The following is a 20923-nucleotide window of genomic DNA, read 5'->3' as shown; positions in this document are numbered from 1 at the left end:
CCAGAAGAGGGAGCCCTTGAGACAGTGGCTGGGGACACATGTGCCTTTCTGCTGCAGGCTGGTCAGCTGCAGCCTCACGTCCAGGACCTGGCTTCTGTGCTCAGAGCCAGCCCCAGCCTGACAGAGCTCCACCTGAGACAGAACGACCTGGGCAGCCTAGGTGTGAGGCTGCAGTGCAAGGGGCTGCAGCATCCCAGCTGCCAATTCAAGCTCCTGTGGTGAGGCCCTGTGGGTTCTTTATGGGCAGAGGGCAGGGGAGGATGGTGGGATGGTGGGGGGTGCAGGTGCTGTGGAATTGGACAGAGGAAGGAAAAGGGATAGATAGACACATAGTCAGCCTGGGTTCCTTACCAGCTCCACCACTTATGCTGTGTGAACTTGGATGGCTTGCATCCAATGGCTGTGGTGGTATAAAAGTCTGGCCCCCTGGTCCCAACCATTCAAAGCTCATCATGGTTTGAGAACTCCCCACAGAGTTGGCCAGGGCCTCCACTGAGACTACACCACCGCCCAACTTCTCCCTCTGCCCAGTCCTGTTCCTTCCCTTCCATTCTACTGGTGTTGACCCAGCAGCACTCCCTCATCAACCTCTGCATTCTAATCTTCCTCCCAGAGCCTGATTCCCAGGGAACCCACCCTGCAACAGGTTCCTGCAGGAGGTAACAGATTCCAGGGTTCTGGGCCGTGAAGACCTTGGGTTCGTGGAGGGGATCCCAGGAGAACCAGGATTCCTTTTTCCTTGCAGGCTGGACTGGACCCATCTGAGTGACGAGGTGATCAGGAAGCTGAGGGCCCCAGAGAAGGAGAAGCCTCAGTTACTTGTCTCCAGCAGATGGTAAAGGGGACCCAGACCCAGGGCTGTGACCATGAGGTTGGTCCAGAACGAGGAGGTGGGGAAAGAGACTTGTGGTGGGGAAAGACAGACAGAACCGGGGAAGAAATCAAGAGTCCAGGAGAGACCGAGAGAACAGCAGCCAGAGTGAGGTTTGTTTTGTAGTTTGTTTCATGCAAATACTATTGTGTCACAACTCTGCTTTTAAACCTTTCCATGTGTCTTAGTTATGCAGTGCTGCTATAACACAAATACCATAAGTGGGTGGGCTTTAAAGAACACAAATTTATTTTCTCACAGTTCAGGAGGCTAGAAGTCTGAATTCAGGGCACCAGCTATAGGGGAAGACACTCCCTCTCTGTTGGCTCTGGGGTTAGACCCTTGTCTCAGCTTCTATAGCCCCAGTGTCCCTCAGTTCCTTGGTGATCTTCACATGGCGTCTATCTTCCCACGTTTGTGCTTTTTTGTCTCTGTGTCTAATCTGTTCTTTTCATAACTCAGACATGATTATCTTCAGAACACACCCTACTGCTATGGCCTCATTATCACAACATTAGATTGCATTATGGAAGGCGATTACAATCCATTACATCCACAGGGATAGGGGTTAGGATTCTAACACATATTTGGGGGACATAATTCAATGCATAACACCATGAGATGAATAAGGAGATGAATGTATGAGTGAGTGAGTGCTCTGTACCCAGTATGGTTTGATACAGAGTGGGCACTGGTCCATTAGTTCAATGAACAGAGCCCATTTGTTTGAAAAATGGAAAGAAATTACCACAAGAGGGAGACAAAGACAAAGAGAGAGCCTTGAGAAACCCCCACCACCTGCGCACACCAAGTTTGAGAACCTCGGGCTACAGGTGGAGTCCCTAGGTGGCATAAACAGTTAAGTGCTCAACTATTAGTCAAAAGGTTCGTGGTTCAAACCCACTCAGAGTCACCAGAATAAAGGCTGGCGATTGGCTTCCAAAAGATCACAGCCCTGAAAACCCTATGGGCAGTTCTGCTCTGCATACATGTGATCACCATGAGTTGGAATTGACACTACTCCACTCTATGGCAACTGGTTTGGTTTTTTTGTTTTTTTGATCTAGAGGTCAGTGGGCAGGGAGAGAATGGCACTGGTGGGGCTGGGGGGTGGACAGGGTCACAGCAAAGCCATTTGGATCACATTAAGAACTTTGCATTTTACCTTAAAAGCAATGACTTTAGCAACAAAGCGATGAGCTCTGTCATATTTTAAGATCAGCCTCTGGGTAGAAATGTATTGGAGAGAGACAAGACTAGAAGCAGGAAAACTTTTAAGAGGGTGTTGCCATGGGTCAGGCTAGAGATGGCAGGTTCCAGGACTAGGTTAGACGTCATGGAGGTGGAGAGAAGTGAATAGAAAGGAGAGCTATCTTGGAGGTAGCGCCAAGGTGGTCAGTTAGCTAGGATAACACCCTGTTTCTGGCATGGACAGCTGGGTGGATGGTGGGCCATTCACAGAGACTGGGATTACAGGAGTGGCCCGGGGTGGGGGTCATGAGTTCAAGTTCAGATGAGTTGACTTTGAGATGGGAATGTTGGGTAGACAGCCCAGCCCCCTCCAAGATCTCAGGGAGAACAAACAATTCTCTTTCTAGGAAGCAAAGTATGACGATCTCTAATGAAGTCCCAGATGGGGGAGAGATGAGTAATAACACGTCCTCGCTCAAGCCTCAGAGATCAGAAACAGGTAGCTTGAAGGGACCAGGCTGGGAGCATTGTGATTGGGGTGGGGATGGGGCACCTGTGGAAGGTCATAACTTCCATCCCCCTACCTCTGACATGGGACAAGCCAGCTCTCCCACCCAGGATAAGATGGCTGCCCCTTCCCCATGAAAGATCTTCTTACTCTTAGAATATGGCAGGATTTTGGCTTCCCTCATTCCCAGTCTTGGGGCTGGTGCTCCTCCTCTCCAGGATGTCTATGGCATGTATCAGACTCTGAACCAGGGCCCTATCTCCCAAGGTTCATTCCGGGATGCTGAGGCCTGGGAATCACCTTTGCATCGTTACACATCCATCTTTACAGTCATGTTCCTCTTTCAACCTACCATCCTGGGACATGCTGGGAAGAGCAACACTTCTGGTCCAATGGAGAGGGGAGGTGGGCAGTGGCTAGGTCAGGGCCATTGGGCTGGACCTCCTCAGGTATCAGGTAGGCAGCCAGGAGCTGGGGTGGAAGCTGTAGACACAGCCTTGGGAAGGGCCCCTCCATGCTCTAGCTGTAGGGGCCTGGGGGAGACCAGGCAGGAGAACCTGGAGCTAACCACTGCCCTGCCTGTTCCAGAAGGAAGCTCCCACAAGCTCAAGTAGAATCCTTCTGCCTATCTTCTCCTGCCTCTTTGGGGGACCTGCACATGGAGCCTCTGGGGACTGATGATGACTCCTGGGGACCCACAGGGCCTGTGGCTACCAAGGTGGTTGACTAAGAAAGGAGCCTGCGCTGGTGAGTGGGGGGGGGGCTCTGCCTGTCCACCCCACCACCCCCACACCGAGTGTCCACACAAAGTCAGCACCACACCACTCCTCTTGGGTCCCCTCCTCTTGCCAAGCCAACAGACAGGGACAGGGCTGAGCTACTGGGTCTGTGCTTTTTATTATGGACAAAAAAAAAAAAAAAATTTATTGTGAAAATTTTTGAACATACACAAAAATAAAGAATACAAGGAACATCCATGTAGCCGTCACTCACCTTCAACACCGCTTTGCCAAAGTGGTGTCAACTATTCACCCTTCTCCTTTTTTGATGTTGTTATAGTATTTTAAATCTACGACATTGGATGATTTTATTCTTAAATATTTCATTATGCATTTCAAAAAGAAAAGTAGACATTTTCTTCCATAACCACAATGTCATTATCACATCTAACAAAATTATCAATGAGTCTTTCATATCATCTAAAACCCAGTTCATATACAAATTTGCTCAATTGTCTAAAATGTGTTCTTGAAGTTGGTTTGTTCTAATCAGTATCCAAGCAAGGTCCACTCATTGTATTTGGTTTGTTATGTCTCTTAAGTGTTGTTTAAACCCCTTTTTATATATATACTCTTCTTTCATTAATGTCTACTTGCTAAGTACTGTAACAGTGGCTGGGAACACTAAGATGAATATGGCAGCCCTGTCCTCCAAGGGCATACAGTCTCAAAATTAATAAATGCCTATAATCGTAATAATCATCTTTTATATAACACTTTATCATTCACCAAACACTGGCACAGGCATTATCTCAGCTGAGAAATGGTGTAACTCTCAGCTTACACCCCCAGAAGCTCACATCCAGGGACCCCACCATTTACCAGATGCGGAGACTTGGAAAAGTCACCTAAGATCTCTGTAAAGTGTTGTTTTCAGCTCCAAGGGTTTATCATTAATATTACATGTTGATTGTTATCAATTACTGGTAAATAAAACAAAAAACAAATCCGTTGCATTGAGTCGATTCTGACTCACGGCAACCCTATAGGACAGAGTAGGCCTGCCCCATAGGGTTTCCAAGGAGCAGCTGGTGGATTTGAACTGCCCACCTTTTGGTTAGCAGCCAAGCTCTTTAACTGATAAATAGGCCCCTTAGAAATGAGAACGTTTGCCTATTTCATCATCATCATCATAATGGAAGATAACCACTCCCAGGTATATGTTAAGCTGTTGAAATGCATGAGGTGATTTATTACTCACAACCTTATGAGATGGGTGCTATTATAAACCCCATTTACAGATGAGAACACTGAGACTTGGGAAGGTTGAATGACTTTTTCAGGGATCCACAGAGAGCAGAGGAGCCGGGACTCAAACCTAATCCATCTAACTTTGAAGTCTAGGCTTGTAGCCACAGTGCCCACAGCAGTGTCTGGCACTGAGTAGGATCTCAGTGAGTGTGTATGGAGTAATTTAGTGTCTGCCTTTTCTTGTTCTTCCCAGAGTTCACTTCCCTATGGCTGGCTCCAACTGGCCCAACACAGTGAGAGGGGCACTGACCACTGAGATTGAGTTCTGTGCCTGGGACCAATTCCTGGATAGGACTGTCCCACAGCACAGCTGGATGGTTGCAGGGCCTCTGTTTAACATCAAGGCTGAGCCAGGAGCTGTGGCAGCTGTGTACCTCCCTCACTTTGTGGCCCTGCAAGGTAAGCAAGTGGGAGGGATGGATAAGGGAAGAAGGGCAGTGATAATAATAGGCCTAAAAGCGGCGATAGGGTGTCCTGGGGAGGAGCTTTATGGCTTCCTTTGAGAGACTGAGAGACGATTATGAAAATGGAGATGATATTTTCCCTCATTCCACAGTGCTCTGGACATATCTTTTTTTGAAGCTTTTGTCTCCCAGCCTCATAATTATTTTTGTCTGAGCTTACTTGTAAGTCTCCCTAAATAGAAGCTGATCTCCTCAATAACAATAATAATTCAATAATAATTAACATTTATTAAGTGCTCTTTACATAAATTGTGTCACTCAGGGTCCCAGCAGGAAACAAATGATATATTTGTTGATATTTTTGAAGAAATGTTTCAAAAACAGGACTATTTAAAAAGTAAAGCTACGACTACTCTGACCGGGATCACAGTAGAGGGTCCTAGACAAAGTGGGAGAAAACTATAGGACAAAAAATCAAATTCATAAAAAAAAAACTAGATTTACTGGCCTAATAGAAACTGGAGGAACCCCCGAGACTATGGCCCTAAGACACCCCTCTGACTGGGAACTGCAGCCATTCCCAGAAACTACCTTCCAGCCAAGCAATAGACAGGCCTATAAAATAAACAATAACATCTAAAAAGAACATTGTCCATAGAACAAACAATTATATGAAACCAAAGGGGCAACATTTGCCCAAAAATAAAGATGAGAAGGCAGTAAGGGATAGGAAAACCAGACAAAAGGAAATGGGGAACTCAGGGCAGAAATGGGGAGAGTGCTGACACAGTGTGGGGATTGCAACCAATGTCATGCAACACTTTGTGTACAATTTGTTGAATGAAAAACTAATTTGCTCTATAACACCTAAACCAATAAAATATTAAATAAAAAAAAAGCAAGGCTAAGTGAACTAACAAGGAATGTTGGGGTGCCTAGGGACTGGCAGTAGTGGGAAGCCATTACTACTCCTACAGGAAGGAAGAAGAAACAGTATCACCACAGTCCAGTTAAGACCTAGGGCCATGAAAGAGGAGCTTCCCAACAGGAAATGTAGTCATTAAGAATAATATAGATATCCCGACCTCTCTCACCTCCAAAAACTTCCCACAGATAAAATTCCAAGAAACATAAGCTCAAATCAAAAATCTCACAAATAATAAACAAATAATAAACAAAGCACCATACATGAGAACCATGAAATTAGAAGTAACAAAATCAGTCCATGAAGACTTCAGGTACTGGAATTATCAGACACAGAACATAAAATAAGTATGTTTCATATGCTTAAAGAAATAGTCTTTAAAACATGAAGAAGAAGCAAGACTTCATCAAAATGATAAATCAAATATGGAAAAGTATTGTTGGAAAATGTGAAAAAAAAGATGAAATGAGATGGAGGTTAGTATGAAAAGGCCTAACATACAACTAATTGTAATTCCAGAAGGATTTGATAGAGAGCATGGAGACAATGCAATATGCAAAGAAATAATGGCCAAGAAATTTTCAGAATTGCTGAAAGATATGACTTCTTGTCAGAATCAGAAATCCCAACAAACCCAAAACAGAAAGAGAGAGAGAGAGAAAGACAGCACTAGATCCATTATAGTGAAACTATAGAATACCAAAGTCTAAGGGAAGATCTTGACAGCAGTTAGAAGAAGAGATTACCTAGAAAAGTACTGCAATTAGGCTGATGACTGACTTTTGAACCACAATAATGGAAGGCAGTAGACAATGGAATGATATCTTCAGTGTATTGAGAAAATATATGCCAATTAGAATTGTAAACACAGAGAAATTATTTTTTTAGAAGAAGGTAAGATAGACATTTTCAAACAAACTAAAACCAAGAAAGTTTTTCACAAACAATTCCCTACTGAAGGAAATTCTAGAGGATGTATCTCAAGCAAAAGGAAATCATCCCACGTGGAACGTCTGTGGTGCAAGGTGGACTAATAAGCAAAGACACTGATGCATACATGTGTAAATCTAACAAAACATTGACTGGATAAAGTACCAGTAATAATGTCAGATATGTGGGGATTAAAAAAAGAGAGAGAACTAAAATACCAACAACAATAGCAAAAAAGAGTGTTAAAGAATTCTAAGATTTTTGTATAGTTCAGAAGGAGGGCGAAAGCTGACATTCAGTCAGATGCACCAGTACTACTGTTCAGGTTGTTAAAATATTGAAATGCTTCTGTACTAATGGGTAAAGAGAAAGTCACTCCTTATTGAGACCAAAAATTATATAACAATGTCATCAAGGATTGGCCACAGAGGCAGGTGATGGGGTCTAGGTATGGTGCAGGCATGGATGGGTAGCATAGGCAGCCTTGCTCCAGATCAGCCCAGGTAGGCAGGAGTGTCAGCACTGGCGGCAGGATAGGGGCAGGGTCTGTGGCATAGGATCTCCAGATCAGGCCTTGTGGGAAGAGTTGGCATCAGGTGCAAACCCAGTCAATGCTGGTGCCAGGAACCTAATGTCTATCAATTTAATGAGAAAGTCGTCACAAGAGTCTGATGCAGTTCCCTATGTCAAATCCTGACTCAGGCAAGAGGTTCATTTAACTGATGATAAAATGATTCGATAAACAATTTGTGTGACAGCTTCTCTCCAGTGTAAACATTTTTATGATGCGTGTAGTTTACTTAAGTAATAAAAGGAGGTACCTTTTTAATTTTTCATTTATACATTACTGTACCAGTAGTTAAATATACTCACTATATCCTCTAGGTACAGGTATTCATTAATATTAGACTTTAAGTGTGCATATGAAAATATTAGGGAAATTAATCCTTATTAATTTATAAATTGTTATCAGGGTTCCTGTAATTATTATAATAATCATAATACTTAATAATAATGAATAATTGTATGCCTTATTGTAATAATTTACAGACTAGTGGAAAGAAGAAATCGGACTAAGAAAAATAAAAAGCAAAGAACTGCCCAGTACTCAAGATCAGGAAAGGCTGATTTGTGGAAGCCACAAATGTCTAGCAAATGATTCAAGCTGTCACCAGGAAGAGAATGCGGGGCAAGGGAAATACAGGCCAGGACCAAGGGGAAAGCCATACCATCCTAGCCCAGGCGGAGGCAGCTGGGAAGACTAGGCAGGAGACAGGGTCATACAGGCATTCTCTAGGGGAGGTTCCAGAGTAAAGCAGGGAAGACGGAGGTGCAAGATAACTGCTGGGGGCTTCAGAGGCCCATTCACATGGGGAAAAGTTGAGCAGATGGCACTGATGGCTCAGATAACAAGCTGGGACAAGTTATTTTCCCCTATGTGACAATTTTAGAGTATGAATATAGCCACTACAGTCACCACCCTGCCTCTTCCATAAAGGAAGACCTTGGCTCAGGGGGTCTGGGTGCTCTGTCAGGGAGAGAGGGGCTTGGCCAATGGATTCTAACCCGGGTCCCACTAACCCCAGGGTAAGGGCTACACCAGCTCCACCCTCACCCCAGGCCTGTCCAAGCCCATGTTCCCCAGTGTTCCCTAGACCTCATTCCGAACTTCATCCTGTGGCTGGACAGGACTTACTCCCTTTAGATTCTGTACACAGAGCAAGAGACAAAATGCACAAAGGTTGCTATTAGTTGGCAGTGCCATGCCCAGCTCAGGAAACCAAGCCTGGAGTTGGGCAGGGCCCCTTCCAGGAATCCCAGCTGCCTGCTGTCTGGGTGGCAGCTGTTCATCATCCCGGAAATCATGACCCCACTCCCTATTGCAGGTGTGATTTAGGACCTGGGCACTGGCTAATTCTTCACCCTGATGTTCTACATTGAGTTATTAACTTTCCATGGCGAGTTTCTCCCATGGATAGGACCTTGAGCTTTCAGCGTCTCAGCTTCACCCCAGGACCTTACAACTTTGGGCATTCTTTTCCTCTTGCAGGACTGGCTATATCAATTGCAGGGCCCAGCACAATATGAAAATATGAGGCCCTTTATTCAAAAGGAGCCCTGGTGGCACAGCAGTTAACAGCTCAGCCGCTAACCAAAAGGTCAGCAGTTAGAATCCACCAGCTGCTCCTTGGAAACACTATGGGGCAGTTCTACTCCATCCTATAGGATCACTATGAGTCAGAATTGACTCGACGGCAAGAGATGTTTTTGTTTTCTTGTTCAAAAATTATCACAAATTTCAAGACGGCACCAAACCAAAAAACAAACCTTTTGCCGTCAAGTCATTCCGACTCATGGGGACCCATGTGTTACATAGTAGAACTGCTCCATAGGGTTTTCTTGGCTGTAATCTTTATGGAAGCAGATTACCAGGCCTTTCTTCCACAGTACCACTGGATAGGTTTGAACCACCAACCTTTAGGTTAGTAAACAAGTGCCACCCAGGGACCTAAGACAGCAACAGCAGAGCATTAAACCCCAAGCGCAGGGCCCTTCTGAGCACAGGGCCCTGAATGACTGCATGTTCCACGCACCTATGAAGCTGGCCCTGCCCTTCTGAACCCTTCACCCCACCCCCCAAGCCCATCTCCTTCTGTACACACAGACCCCTGCTCTCCACACGGACTTCCTCCCAGAAAGTGAGTTTGCACCCCGCTGTCTGTACTGCCCTGGAGTACTCTAGGTGGGCTCGTTTTCCAGCTCCTCCCTCTCTCTCTCCCCGTCCCTGCCCACCAGGAGCTGACCTGGACTCAGTCACTGGGAATCACAATGATATCCCATGTGCCTCAAAACTGTTGGTTCTCTGGGATCAACATCTTTTGAACCTGACAACAATGGCGTCCAGAAACTCCTCAGGTTCAGCAAAATATGTCTTAAAAGATATCCACACCTTTTTCTTCCCAGGCCCCAAGTGTTACCAGGAGGAGAGGGTCAAGTTGTCTGGGACAAAACAGAACTCTAGCAGCCAAGTGATGGTTCTTGGTCAAGCTGTATTTTATCCATAACAGTAACAAGTAACCTCTACTAGTCCAAGTACTTCACAGCCACAGACTCGTTTAACAGGTGGACACCATGAAAGCTCTGCTTGACAGATGCAGAGATGTTAAGTAATTTGCTTAGCATCTCTTATCTGGTGAGTGTTTTTCCTAGGAGTCAAACTCGGGTGGTGCGTGTCATTAAACCAGTTGCCATCAAGTCAACTCTGACTCATGGTGACCCCATCTGTGTCAGAGTAGAACTTTGCTTGGTAAGGTTTCAGTGGCTGATTTTTGGAAGTAGATCACCAGGCCTTTCTTCCAAGGAGCCTCTGGGTAGACTCAAACAGCCAACCTTTCAGTTAGCGGCCAACTGTGTTAATTGTTGGCACCACCCAGGAACTCCCCGTATCACTAACCTCTCTGTTATGTGGCTGTCTATAGCCACCATCTCTACATGGTGAGGGTCCCTGTGTCCCTCCTCCAGCAGGAAAGTGGCTTTACCTCTCAAGAGCACACCTGAGCCTGGAAGGTGCTGACGACACATTCAGCAGGGAGGGCGGGGCTGCAGTGTCAGGACACAGGCCAGAGGGCAGGGTCTGAAAAAGACAGAACCCCAGGCTCCTGGGAGGTGGGAGCAGCAGTGACCTGAGGCAAACACTGGGCATGTAGCTGGAAAAGAAGGAGGGATCCGACGGTCTCCCACTGTCGCTACACTTGCTATGCTTTGATTCATTGTTCTGTTCTTTTGTCTGTCTTCCCCGTTGGGCCACGAGCTCCGCAATTACAGTGCCCATGTAACTCCCTGTCCTCATCATTCACTGATTCAGTACTAGCGAACCTCCTTATTCGCTAAAAATTCTTGAATACCATTCGCGGGCGGTCAAGGACGTGCGCATGCGCAGAGAGGTGACCAAAGCCCCGATGAAATTGAATGACGCTGTTTCAGTAGCCACTAACCAAGTGTTAGCAGGGACTTTATACACCGTGGAATCCCTGGATGATCAAGCCATTAATGCGCTTGGCTACTAATCAAAAGTTTGGAGGCTCAAGTTCACCTTTTCAGAGGTGACTTGCAAAAAAGGCCTGGCGATCTATTTCTGAAAAATCAGCCCCTGAAAAACCTATGGAGCACAGTTCTACTCTGACACACTCATGCGGTCGCTATGAGTCAGAGTGACTCAACGGCAACTGGTTTGGTTTTTTTGGTTTTATAGACCATAACTACTGCGAACAACAAGAATCAGCTGTATATCCACAGGGCCTGGCACATTGTAAATGCTGAATAAACTGTTGTTTAATAACGGGTTGTGGGGCCCTGGGTCTCAGACTTTGCGGTAGAAATACTCCTGCCCGGTGATGGGTTGTTCTCAATATTCGTAATAAGACCATCCAAAGGGAACTCAAGGTAGAAAGGCCTGGTCCTTCAGTCAATAATACTTGCCCCAGTCACCACTCAAGCTTCTTCTCTTCAAACCAGGATCTTCCTTTTTGCTTTCCTTATCTCTCCAACCTATCTGCACAAGTATGCGGTCAGGCATCAGCACTGGAGGAAGTGATTCTGCCGCAGTCTGTGGAAAGGTCAATATGTGCAAAACGTAGGGTGACCAGCTCACCTTGGTTTGCCCAGGAATTTCCTGGTTTTAGCATTGCAGGTCCTGCATCCAGGAAGCCCCTCCGTCCTGTGCAAACTGGGATGGTTAGTCACCCCAGTAAGAAGGTAAGTTAGAGATGCACAGAACCTTCCAGAATTCAGCCAAAATTAGCTTGGCACAGAGCATCTATAAACGCTAGGGACTGTGGTCGGGGATCTAGTCCTAGTGCTGCTGCTGGGTGTGTGACCTTTGGAAAATCGCTGTCTCCGCCCCCAGAGTTCCCTGTTCTGGCCAATAAGGAAGTTCCAGTATGGTAGAAGGCGAGGGGACACCAGTCCACTTAATGTCGCTGATGGCAGTATCTCTTTGAACAGCATATCTGGCAAAACACAGCAAATCATAAAAATCTTCATGTCCTTTTATACACTTTTCTCATTCTTCGGTACTTACTGATTCTAAGGCAATAACCCAAGTGAAACAGAAAAATTCTGCAGAAATATGTGCATTGCAATACTGTCTGTCACCGTGAGAAGCTGAAAACAACCTCACTGCTGAAACAAGAAGCAAAATGTTAATTACAGGATGCCGCATCCACCTGCGGGAATCATGCGTGGTCTCTAGGAAGGTCTGACAGATGCTTGTGAAATTTAAATGGATGAGGAAACAGCAAGAGACAAAGCTACGTGTACTACGAGGGAAACATGAGAATGTGTTCCTGCAGAGGACGACTGTAATGGGAAAGGAAAATAGGTAATAGTTGTATTGTTTGATTGGTGGGGTCATAGGTGAATTCTTGCTTATTCTGTTCAGACTGTATTATGTTATTTTTCATACAGCAAAAGCAATTAATAAAGAGAAACTGAAGTAATGGTCTCCATGGACCTTTCTGCAATACAATCGCTCTGCAATGTTCTGACTGGTGCCCACTCAGGCTAAGAGCCTTGTCTGGCTTGCTGGACGTCCCTGTGCCCCAGAAGTGGCCTGCATTGTGGCAGTTGCTAGGCAATGCAGGGATAGAGCCAGGACTCCTGACACCTAGTCCAGTGTCTCTCCCAACACCAGTGCTGGTCTGGGTTCTTGAATGCGATCAAAGATACCAATCCTGGCTAATAAAGCCAGAAAATAAATGTACATAGTGCATAGACTTAACAAAAGGTTAGGCAACAGGCTTAAAAAATATAAATAAATAAAGACAGTGACCAAGGGATGCTGAGAAGCCAAGGACATAGCCAAGGTCACACCAAGAAAAATCTGGGGACGCCACTGCTGCAAACACAGCCACTGCAGGACCCTCCCTGCCATGGTGGCCACTGGACACTGCCACTGCCAGAATGATCTCTAACTGTCTGTTCATCTTTGCTTCACCCTCTCTAGACTCAAGGTCCTGGTTAGAAGCACCCATTTAGTTAATTCTTGATCACGCAACTGTGTCATAGCTGCCAGGTAGTAGCAGCTTCCTCAGTGGGGAGGCTCAGCTTGCCTCCTACCAAGAACCACACAATGGGTGTAGGGAGGGTCTTTCCAAGAAGAATTTGAATAGTGGGTGGCCAAACACTTGAAATATGTACACAACTGTTGGTCACTCCATTTTCCCACCGTCCCTTCCTCCTTCTTGCTCCTGCCTGCCTGGAGTCAGACCTGCCAGTATCACTCAGTGGCCACTCATAACCATATGTTCAATATGGGGCTGGCCTGTGTTTGAGCTTGGCTCAAGGGGCTTCCTGTGGTGCTCCTACCCTAGGGACAAGTATTGCCTGCAGCCTCCAAAGGCCTCAAACTCAACCCTTCCCCTCCCCATGGTGAATTCCCCCAAGAAGGCTGCTGTGCTTAAGCCTTGAAGCCTACTGCACAGCCAGAGCCCAATTCAGTGAAGGCACTGAATATGACTCTTAAATCCATTCTTTGACAGAGGGCCATGTGGACATCTCCATGTTCCCAGTGGCCCACGCTAAAGAGGAGGGGATGCTCCTGGAGAAGCCAGCCAGAGTAAAGCTGTCTTCCACAGTCCTGGAAGACCCTAGCTTCTCCCCCATGAGAGTTCTACTGAGAATAATCCATGCTGCCCTGAGCTTCATCCCCATCTTCTCCACTGTGTTGTTCTACCAACACTTCCACAATGAGGAAGTCACCTTCCACCTCTACCTGATCCCCAGTGACTACTCCATTCGGAAGGTGACTCTTATAGCCAGAAAGGCCAAGCCAGGGTAGGCTGATGGCAAACATGCAATACAGCCAGAGAGCCCCCTAGACAGATCCTCAACTGGGAGCACCTCTTATAAGTGGGAAGCTTGACAAGGGCCAATGACCCTGCCCCTTGCTCAACCATGGACTGGTCTCCACTCCCCCCACTGGCCTCCCCAGGCTGGACTTGCAGCTCCATTGCTGTCTATGGATGAACTTTTGCAGCCTCTTTCCAGGAGCCAAAGGATGGGAGGGCTCCATGCCCAGAACTCTAGCCTTTCCCTGTTCTCTCTTCTTCTCTAGCAATGCCCATATTACCACCCCAAACATGGCAGAGGCCAAGTGTGGGGCTGTCTGTACAGCAGTACATGGGGGATAGGGATGTCAAGGTGCTATACCCCCATCTCTCTCACAAACACACTGAAGAACCTCTCACCTTATTCAGACCAGACTCCATAGGGACAAATCTCTGAGCCAGACACCTCTCCTCCCTACCCTTTAATCATTGCTCTGTATGTTCCTTAGGCCATAGATGATAGAGAAGTTCCAGTTTGTGCGATTACACAAGCCACCCCCACTGACCCCACTCTACATGGGCTCCCACTACATTGTGTCCAACTTGGAGAACCTAGAAACGATCCTTGAGGTGAGCAGCCCAGATGTTCGTCCCCTCTCTGGGATCAGAAATCCTGCTTGGGAATAAACAGCGTGTAGGGCAGGAATCAGAGCTCTCCCAGGGATGGGGTGAATTAGGGTTAGGCAGAAAGCGAGTGGGGTTTGGGGTGAACAGAATGTTTCAAAGACTGTGGGCGAAAGGAAGTTAGGGAGTCTAACATCTAGGATAGGGAGGACGATGAGTTTTGACTTGGGAGCTGTATTAGTCTCCTGGGACTGCTATAACAAAATACCACAAACTGCGTGGCTTCAAACAACAGAAATGTATTTTTGAACAGTTCTGGAGGTTACAAGTCTGAACTCAGAGTGTTAGTAGTGCTAATTCCTTCTAAAGACGCCATGCTTCTCTCCTAGCTTGTGGTGATGGCCAACAATCCTTGGCAACTCTTGGCTTGTGTCAGCATACTCCAATCTCTGCCTCTGTCTTCACATAGATATCTTCCCCAAGTGTCTGTCTCTGTGTCACTACTTCTTCTCTTTTTGTAAGAACACCAGTCACGCTGGGTTAAGGCTCACCCTACTCCAACATGACCTCGTGTTAACTAATTACATCTTCAATGACCCCATTTCCAAATGAAGTCACAAGTACCAGGGGTTAGGACTTGAATATATCTTTTTGGGGGATACAAATCAATTCAGAACAAGAGGACTGAGAAGTGTCTGCATTATAAGATATCAATGCCCTCCAGTCAATAACCCCCAGGAACACACCTGTAGTTGAACATGTTGGGTCTATGACTCACTGCAGTGAAGCTGAACACACACCCTGGGGAATCATGGGGCAACTCAGTAAGAGGGTGTTAGAAAGAACCTATGATAGGATGTGGGCCTTGGTTGGGAAGAGTTAAGAAAACAGAGATTCATTCTAGATTGGGTGCTGCCAAGAAGCAAGGGCAATTCTATTAGTGGGAATCTTAATAAATCTCAATAAGCATATAGAGAGGGCAGACTAGACCAAGGATAAATATGCAATTGCTCAAGAAGTAGCAGTCATCCGTTTAGTGAGGAGGGGTTGGTGTTTGGTATTTTCTGGGTTGCCTAGTGACCTGGTCTGAAATGGATGTTCTGTGACATTGCTTACGTCCAACAGGAGAATAACATGGCTTAGCTATAAGCATCAGACGAGTTTGTAACAACTTTGAAGCACTGAAGTCTAGCTGTATCGGATCAGTTCCGGGACATCGGGAGCTGCTTTTTGTTTCATTCTCAACTCCCACTCTCCCCCTTCCCATCCACCACCACTCCCTTTGGTCAAGGCAGATGAAGTTGGGCCACTGGACATCCACTCATAATATCTAGATCTTCCCCATTACTTAGCTTTTGCTCATTAGGATCAGAGGTGTGACCATTGAACGTGGTCTATAGTCGAATCAGAGTTAATCTTCCTTTCTCCTTCTGTTATGAGTTATTGAACCATCTGATGTAACAATGGTTGTGCATTTATATTTGGGACGCAGGACGGGATACATCGGCCAACTACAACACAGGCAATGATCAGAAGCATAATGACTATTAGTCTTTGCAACAATTGTCAAAACCAGGGATCTAAATCATGTCCCAGAATCCACATGGGTCTGTTTTAGAAAGCCAGGAGGCTTGCTTTGTTTTCTCCCTAGTCACAAACTGTTCTACTTGCCCTGTAGTATTTTTATAGGTGCAACAGGAAGTATTCGCTATAGCACAGATTCGTCTTTGGCTAGCTATTAAATTTTTGTCAACGGGGTCAGGTAGGGGGTGATAGATCCAGCAATTTAACTAAATTTAACTAAATTCAGAGCATTGGCTATGGTCTAGAAAAAATGTATAAGAGAATTTTGTTCTTGCTTAAGTGCTAGAAGGAGACCATAGATGAGTTAGAAATAATAGGATGGAGATAAGGGAGATCAGATTAGTGTTTTAAAGGGTATCAAAATAGAATAATAAGCAAAGATTATACTAGAATAAAGGGATAGGAAAGGGTGCTGAGGGATTAGAAAAATTAATCTTGTTCTTCTTGAACAGAAGCTTTTCATTTCTGAAGCCAGGATTCTTAGGAATCCTCAGTTTAAGGTCTGCAGATGGAATAAATGCCCAGTAGTTAGGAGGAATGGAGTCACTGTGTGGTGCAAATGATTAAGCACTCAACTACTAACCAAAAGGTTGGTGGTTCAAACCCACCTACAGGCACCTTGGAAGGAAGGCCTGGCAATCTACTTCTAAAAGGTCACAGCCAGTATGTTGCCATGAGTCAGAGCTGACTTGATGGCAACTGTTTTTAGCTTAGTTAGGAGAAAGGGATGTGTATCTTTTCAGTTGGGAAACATGAATCCAAGGATCAATACCTTGAAGTTTACTGCTGTCAGCTGTTAATAAGGGATGAGAGACATGATTCAGTCATTCAACAAATATTTATCAAGTGCCACGTATGTGCTGTCCTAAGCATTGTGGATATTCCAGTAAACAAAACAGGTTAATCTCTGCCCTTGTGAAGATTTCATCCTGGTATGATGAGACCTACAGTAAATAATTTTAAAAAATAATGATCGAGTACTACGAAGTGCTGTGAAAAAAATACAACAAGGTCATGCAAGAGAGTGACTTGGGCTACCTTAGGCTGGGTGGTCAGGGGAAGCCTCCCTGAGGAGGTGATCTTTGAGCTGAGCCCTGGGTGACAAGAAGGTTCGGGCACCTGGAGATTTGTGGTAGAGCATTTTAGACAGAAGGAACATGTGCAGAGGCATAGAGGTAGGAGCAAACTTGACACCTTCAGGTGACAAAAAGGAGGCCAGTGTGGCAGGGCTTAGTGAGTATGGTGAAAGAGAAGAGAAAGATGGGGTCAGACAAGAGGTAAAAGTCTCCCAAGGCTTGTTTGTCCTGTTGGCGCTGATGTGGGGTTTGGATTTTGTTCTAAGTGCAATAGAAAGCTTTGCAGGGTATGAAACATGGTTAAAGCAAGACCTGATTTACTTTCATAAAGAAGCCTTTGGCTGCTGGGTGGAGAATGGATGGATTATGAGGGGGCAAGAGTGGAAGCAGAGAGATAAGTTGAAAGGCTGTTGCAAGAATTGATGGTGACAGAGGTTAAGCGTTTGAGTGCTAACCAAAAAAAGACTGGCAGTTTAAATCCACCAGCTGCTCCTTGGAAACTCTATAGGGCAGTTCTACTCTGTCCTATAGGGTCGCTATGAGTCAGAATCGACTCAACAGCAACCAGTTTTATGGGTTGACAAGGGAGGTGCAGTGGAGATAGAGAAAAGTTGATGGATTTGGGGTATATTTTGGAGATAGATCCAACAGGACTTGGTGGATTGGCTGTATATGGGGAAAGAAAGGAAGAAGTCAAGAACTGTGCCTGAACTTGGAACCTGAGTGCTCAGTGGATGGTGGTGCCATATACCGAGTATGGGGGGAAAGGGGGATGAGATTGTTTGGAAGACAGTTGGGAATCAAGAGTTCTGTCTTCAATGTGATTTAGGAAAGAGGATGGATATAAATTTTCTGTTGACTGAAAGTTGGTAAAGTTTAGGATCCATTGAGAAGATAGCCTTTGGGCTGGAGGAATGAGGGTTTTAGTTCAAGATGGGGGAAACAGGGAGAAGGACCTGGTTAAAGATGGAGGGAGAAGAATCTGGTTTAGGGTGTGTGAGCATTACTTTTAAGGATGAGCCTGGTTCGGAGTCAGGACTGTAGGAAATTAGGAAAAGAGCAGAATCTGAAGGCTCCGATTGATTATGGTACAGGACTAAATCAGAGTATCCCTATGGGATTGAGAAGGGCCAGAAAAGTGTTGGGTGGAAAAAGCCTCACTTGCAAGATGAATGGTGGCTTCTTACATAGTACCTCTCTCTCTCTCTCCAGGAACTGGAGCTTCGCTATTGTAGCCCTGGAGAATCCCAGCTCTTCTCTGAGTTCTATGTTGGTCACTTGGGGTCACGGATCAGGCTGGAAATGAGAGACAAGATGGGGTTGTGGTATAGAAGGTCTTCATAAAACCAGGTAAAGCTAAGACAAATCTAGGGAGCTCAGAGGTGATAGAAAAAGAGAATAAAGAAAGTCAATAAAAGTGTACGTGCGTGTGTGTGTGTGCGTGTGTGTGTGTGTGTGTCAGCGAGGCTTTTTCAAGTTACATCATAGATGATATGACCAAAATTTAAACTCAAGTCAATCTGACTTCAAGATCCATGCTGTTTCCCATGCAGCCACCGTGTTGTCTCCACACTGCCCTTTGAATTAACAGATTTTGACATCTGCAAGGTCTTTGGCAAAGCTTCTCACAGTTGCTTGGATGTGAAATGAAGGACTGAGAACTAGATGGTCACATGGGTGTGTGGATGAGGCCACCTTCAGCAACACCAGAGACACTCTCACATTCAGATATTTTCGAGGCAGACAATAGGGAATCAAATACGAATGGGGGAAACCTTATGGCATCTTAGTCCAGCACCCCCCAGGAGCCAAAATCCCCTAAATATCCCTTTCAGGGGCAACCAGCCCTTTTCAGTTGTTGAAATATGATAGGGCTGCCTCCTGAGCTGTTACAAACAGGCTTCCCAATGTGGCGGAAAGAGAATGAGAGGATGAGGTTTACTCAGTCTTGGTTTGGGTGCAGCCACAGATGGAGAACTAACCAAACTCCAGCATCAGGCCTGGGTCTGAATCCTACTCTGGAAGTTACTTGTGTGATCTTGGGAAAATTACTTACTGCATTTGAGTCTTGGATTCCTCATCTGTAAAATGGGGATCCTAATACCTACCTCGCAGGATTGTTGCAAAGATTAAATAAAATGGTGTATATACATGCCTCATACAATGGTCCTTAATAAAAAGTAGCAATATTACTCTTTGTCCTCATAATAAGTCTGTATCTACCTCCTATCAGTCTTAATTCTGACTGTTGAAGCTCACAGAAGTCTAATTCCTTCCGCATGAGAAAGCCCTTCAGATACTTGAAGACTGAGATCATGGTCTCCCTTAAGTCATCGCTCATGCAAGTTAAACATCTGCAGCTCTTTCCATCATTCCTCTTATATTTTGGTTTTTAAATTCCTTGCCATTTCAACTGCCTTCCTCAGTAGATGCTCCAGTTTGTGGATGGAGTCAGAATTGACTCCAAGACTGTCCACTGAGCAGGGAAGGTGTGGAACACCCTCCTCCTTCAATCTAAATGGACCTAGTGCTCCCAATAACGCAACCTGAGCTCCCGTTCCCTTGTGCCTGCCTTGTCACACTGTTAGGTCATGCTGAACTTGGGATCTACTCAAACTCTCAGGCCTTGTTCACATGAGCTGCTATGCACTCTCTCTTTATGCAAGTAATCATTTAAGCCCCTTCAATTTTTGTTGGTCTTTTTCCTATTAAAATTCACCCATTGCTCCCACGTGCTAAGATTTGTTCGATCTTGTTTCTGACATCCAAATCCAGAAGAAACAGATTTGGTCTGTGTGAGCCTAGAAGGCCAAACAAAGACAAGAATTTAGATTTCTGCTCAGAATAAGGAGATCTCAAATAGTTTAAGCTATCTAGCAAAAGACTGGGCCCTGGTGGTGCAGTGTTAAGAGCTTGGCTGCTAACCAAAAGGTCGGCAGTTTGAATCCACCAGCCGCACCTTTGAAACGCTATGGGGCAGTTCTACTCTGTCCTGTAGGGTCACTATGAGTCAGAATCAACTAGATGGCAATGGTGTGTTTTTTTTAGTTTAGCAAGAGAATTAGTTAGTTCTTCACCAGGGGTTCTAGGTCAAGCCAAGACTGGATAAAACCATGTCTGAGATACTGCGGGAGAAATTGCTGTTGCTCATTCTGATGCCTTCTCTATTACTCTATGACCGTGGCCTCTGGGCCTCAGTTTCCCCATAAGCATAAGGAAAGGATTCACCTAAGGGCTCCTCCAGCCTCCCAGATTTTATCAAAATTTATCTGTAGCTTGTTCACAGAATCAAAGCATCTCAGAAGTGGATGGGCGTTTTGAGATGTTTTGTGTGTGTTAATAACTAGTGCTTTATGGATGCTCTTCATCTTTGTTTTCCTCCAGGAGGTCGCAGACCTGCAGCTACCCTGGTCCCTCCAGACAGGACAGGTTAGTAACAGCCATTAGAGACCACAGGAACAGTGACAGTTCTGAGGTGCCTGGTCCTGGAGGGAAGGAAAGATAGAAAGGAGGGGATTCTGTTATTGCAAACCTCACAAGGGATCAGGCTTGATCAGAGAGTGGGTGTGTGTCCAGAGTCCCTCCCTGTCTTTCCATATTCCCCACCCATGGAGGTCCTGGCACCTCCCCCTGGACAGCCTCAAATGTCCCTATCATGACCCACCCTCCATTCTTATCCCTCAGTCCCAATCCCACCTCACCCTTCTTGGGCAGAATGCTAGGCTGGATGCTAATGTGAGGAAGGGCGGGATGGCTTTCTGGTAGTCAAATGGCCATATGGGGGAGAAGGAGGTCAGGGCCTTACAGGGGGAGGAGGTCAGGGCCTTACAGGGAAAGGAGGAAGTCAGGGCCTTACAGGGGGAGGATGTCAGGGCCTTACAGGGGAGAAGGAGGTCAGGGCCTTACAGGGGGAGGAGGTCAGGGCCTTACAGGAAAAGGAGGAAGTCAGGGCC

At 45.7% G+C, this 20923-nt stretch overlaps 1 protein-coding gene across 1 annotated transcript in view; it reads left to right on the top strand.

Moving 5' to 3' along the window:
• NLRP1 (NLR family pyrin domain containing 1) overlaps positions 1–20923 on the top strand; it is a 51606-nt gene that overhangs the window by 30021 nt on the left and 662 nt on the right. Inside the window, 10 exon segments of the mRNA XM_023730996.1 lie at positions 58–218; positions 746–835; positions 2470–2561; positions 3020–3026; positions 3159–3317; positions 4794–4999; positions 13399–13661; positions 14203–14316; positions 18183–18295; positions 18524–18585. Coding sequence (XP_023586764.1) covers positions 58–218; positions 746–835; positions 2470–2561; positions 3020–3026; positions 3159–3317; positions 4794–4999; positions 13399–13661; positions 14203–14316; positions 18183–18295; positions 18524–18585 — 1267 coding nt within the window.

Source organism: Trichechus manatus, unplaced genomic scaffold (assembly GCF_000243295.1).
Source record: "Trichechus manatus latirostris isolate Lorelei unplaced genomic scaffold, TriManLat1.0 scaffold00040, whole genome shotgun sequence".
NCBI lineage: Eukaryota > Metazoa > Chordata > Mammalia > Sirenia > Trichechidae > Trichechus > Trichechus manatus.
Note: the sequence above shows the minus strand (reverse complement) of the source record. Positions and strands in the feature narration are given on the sequence as shown.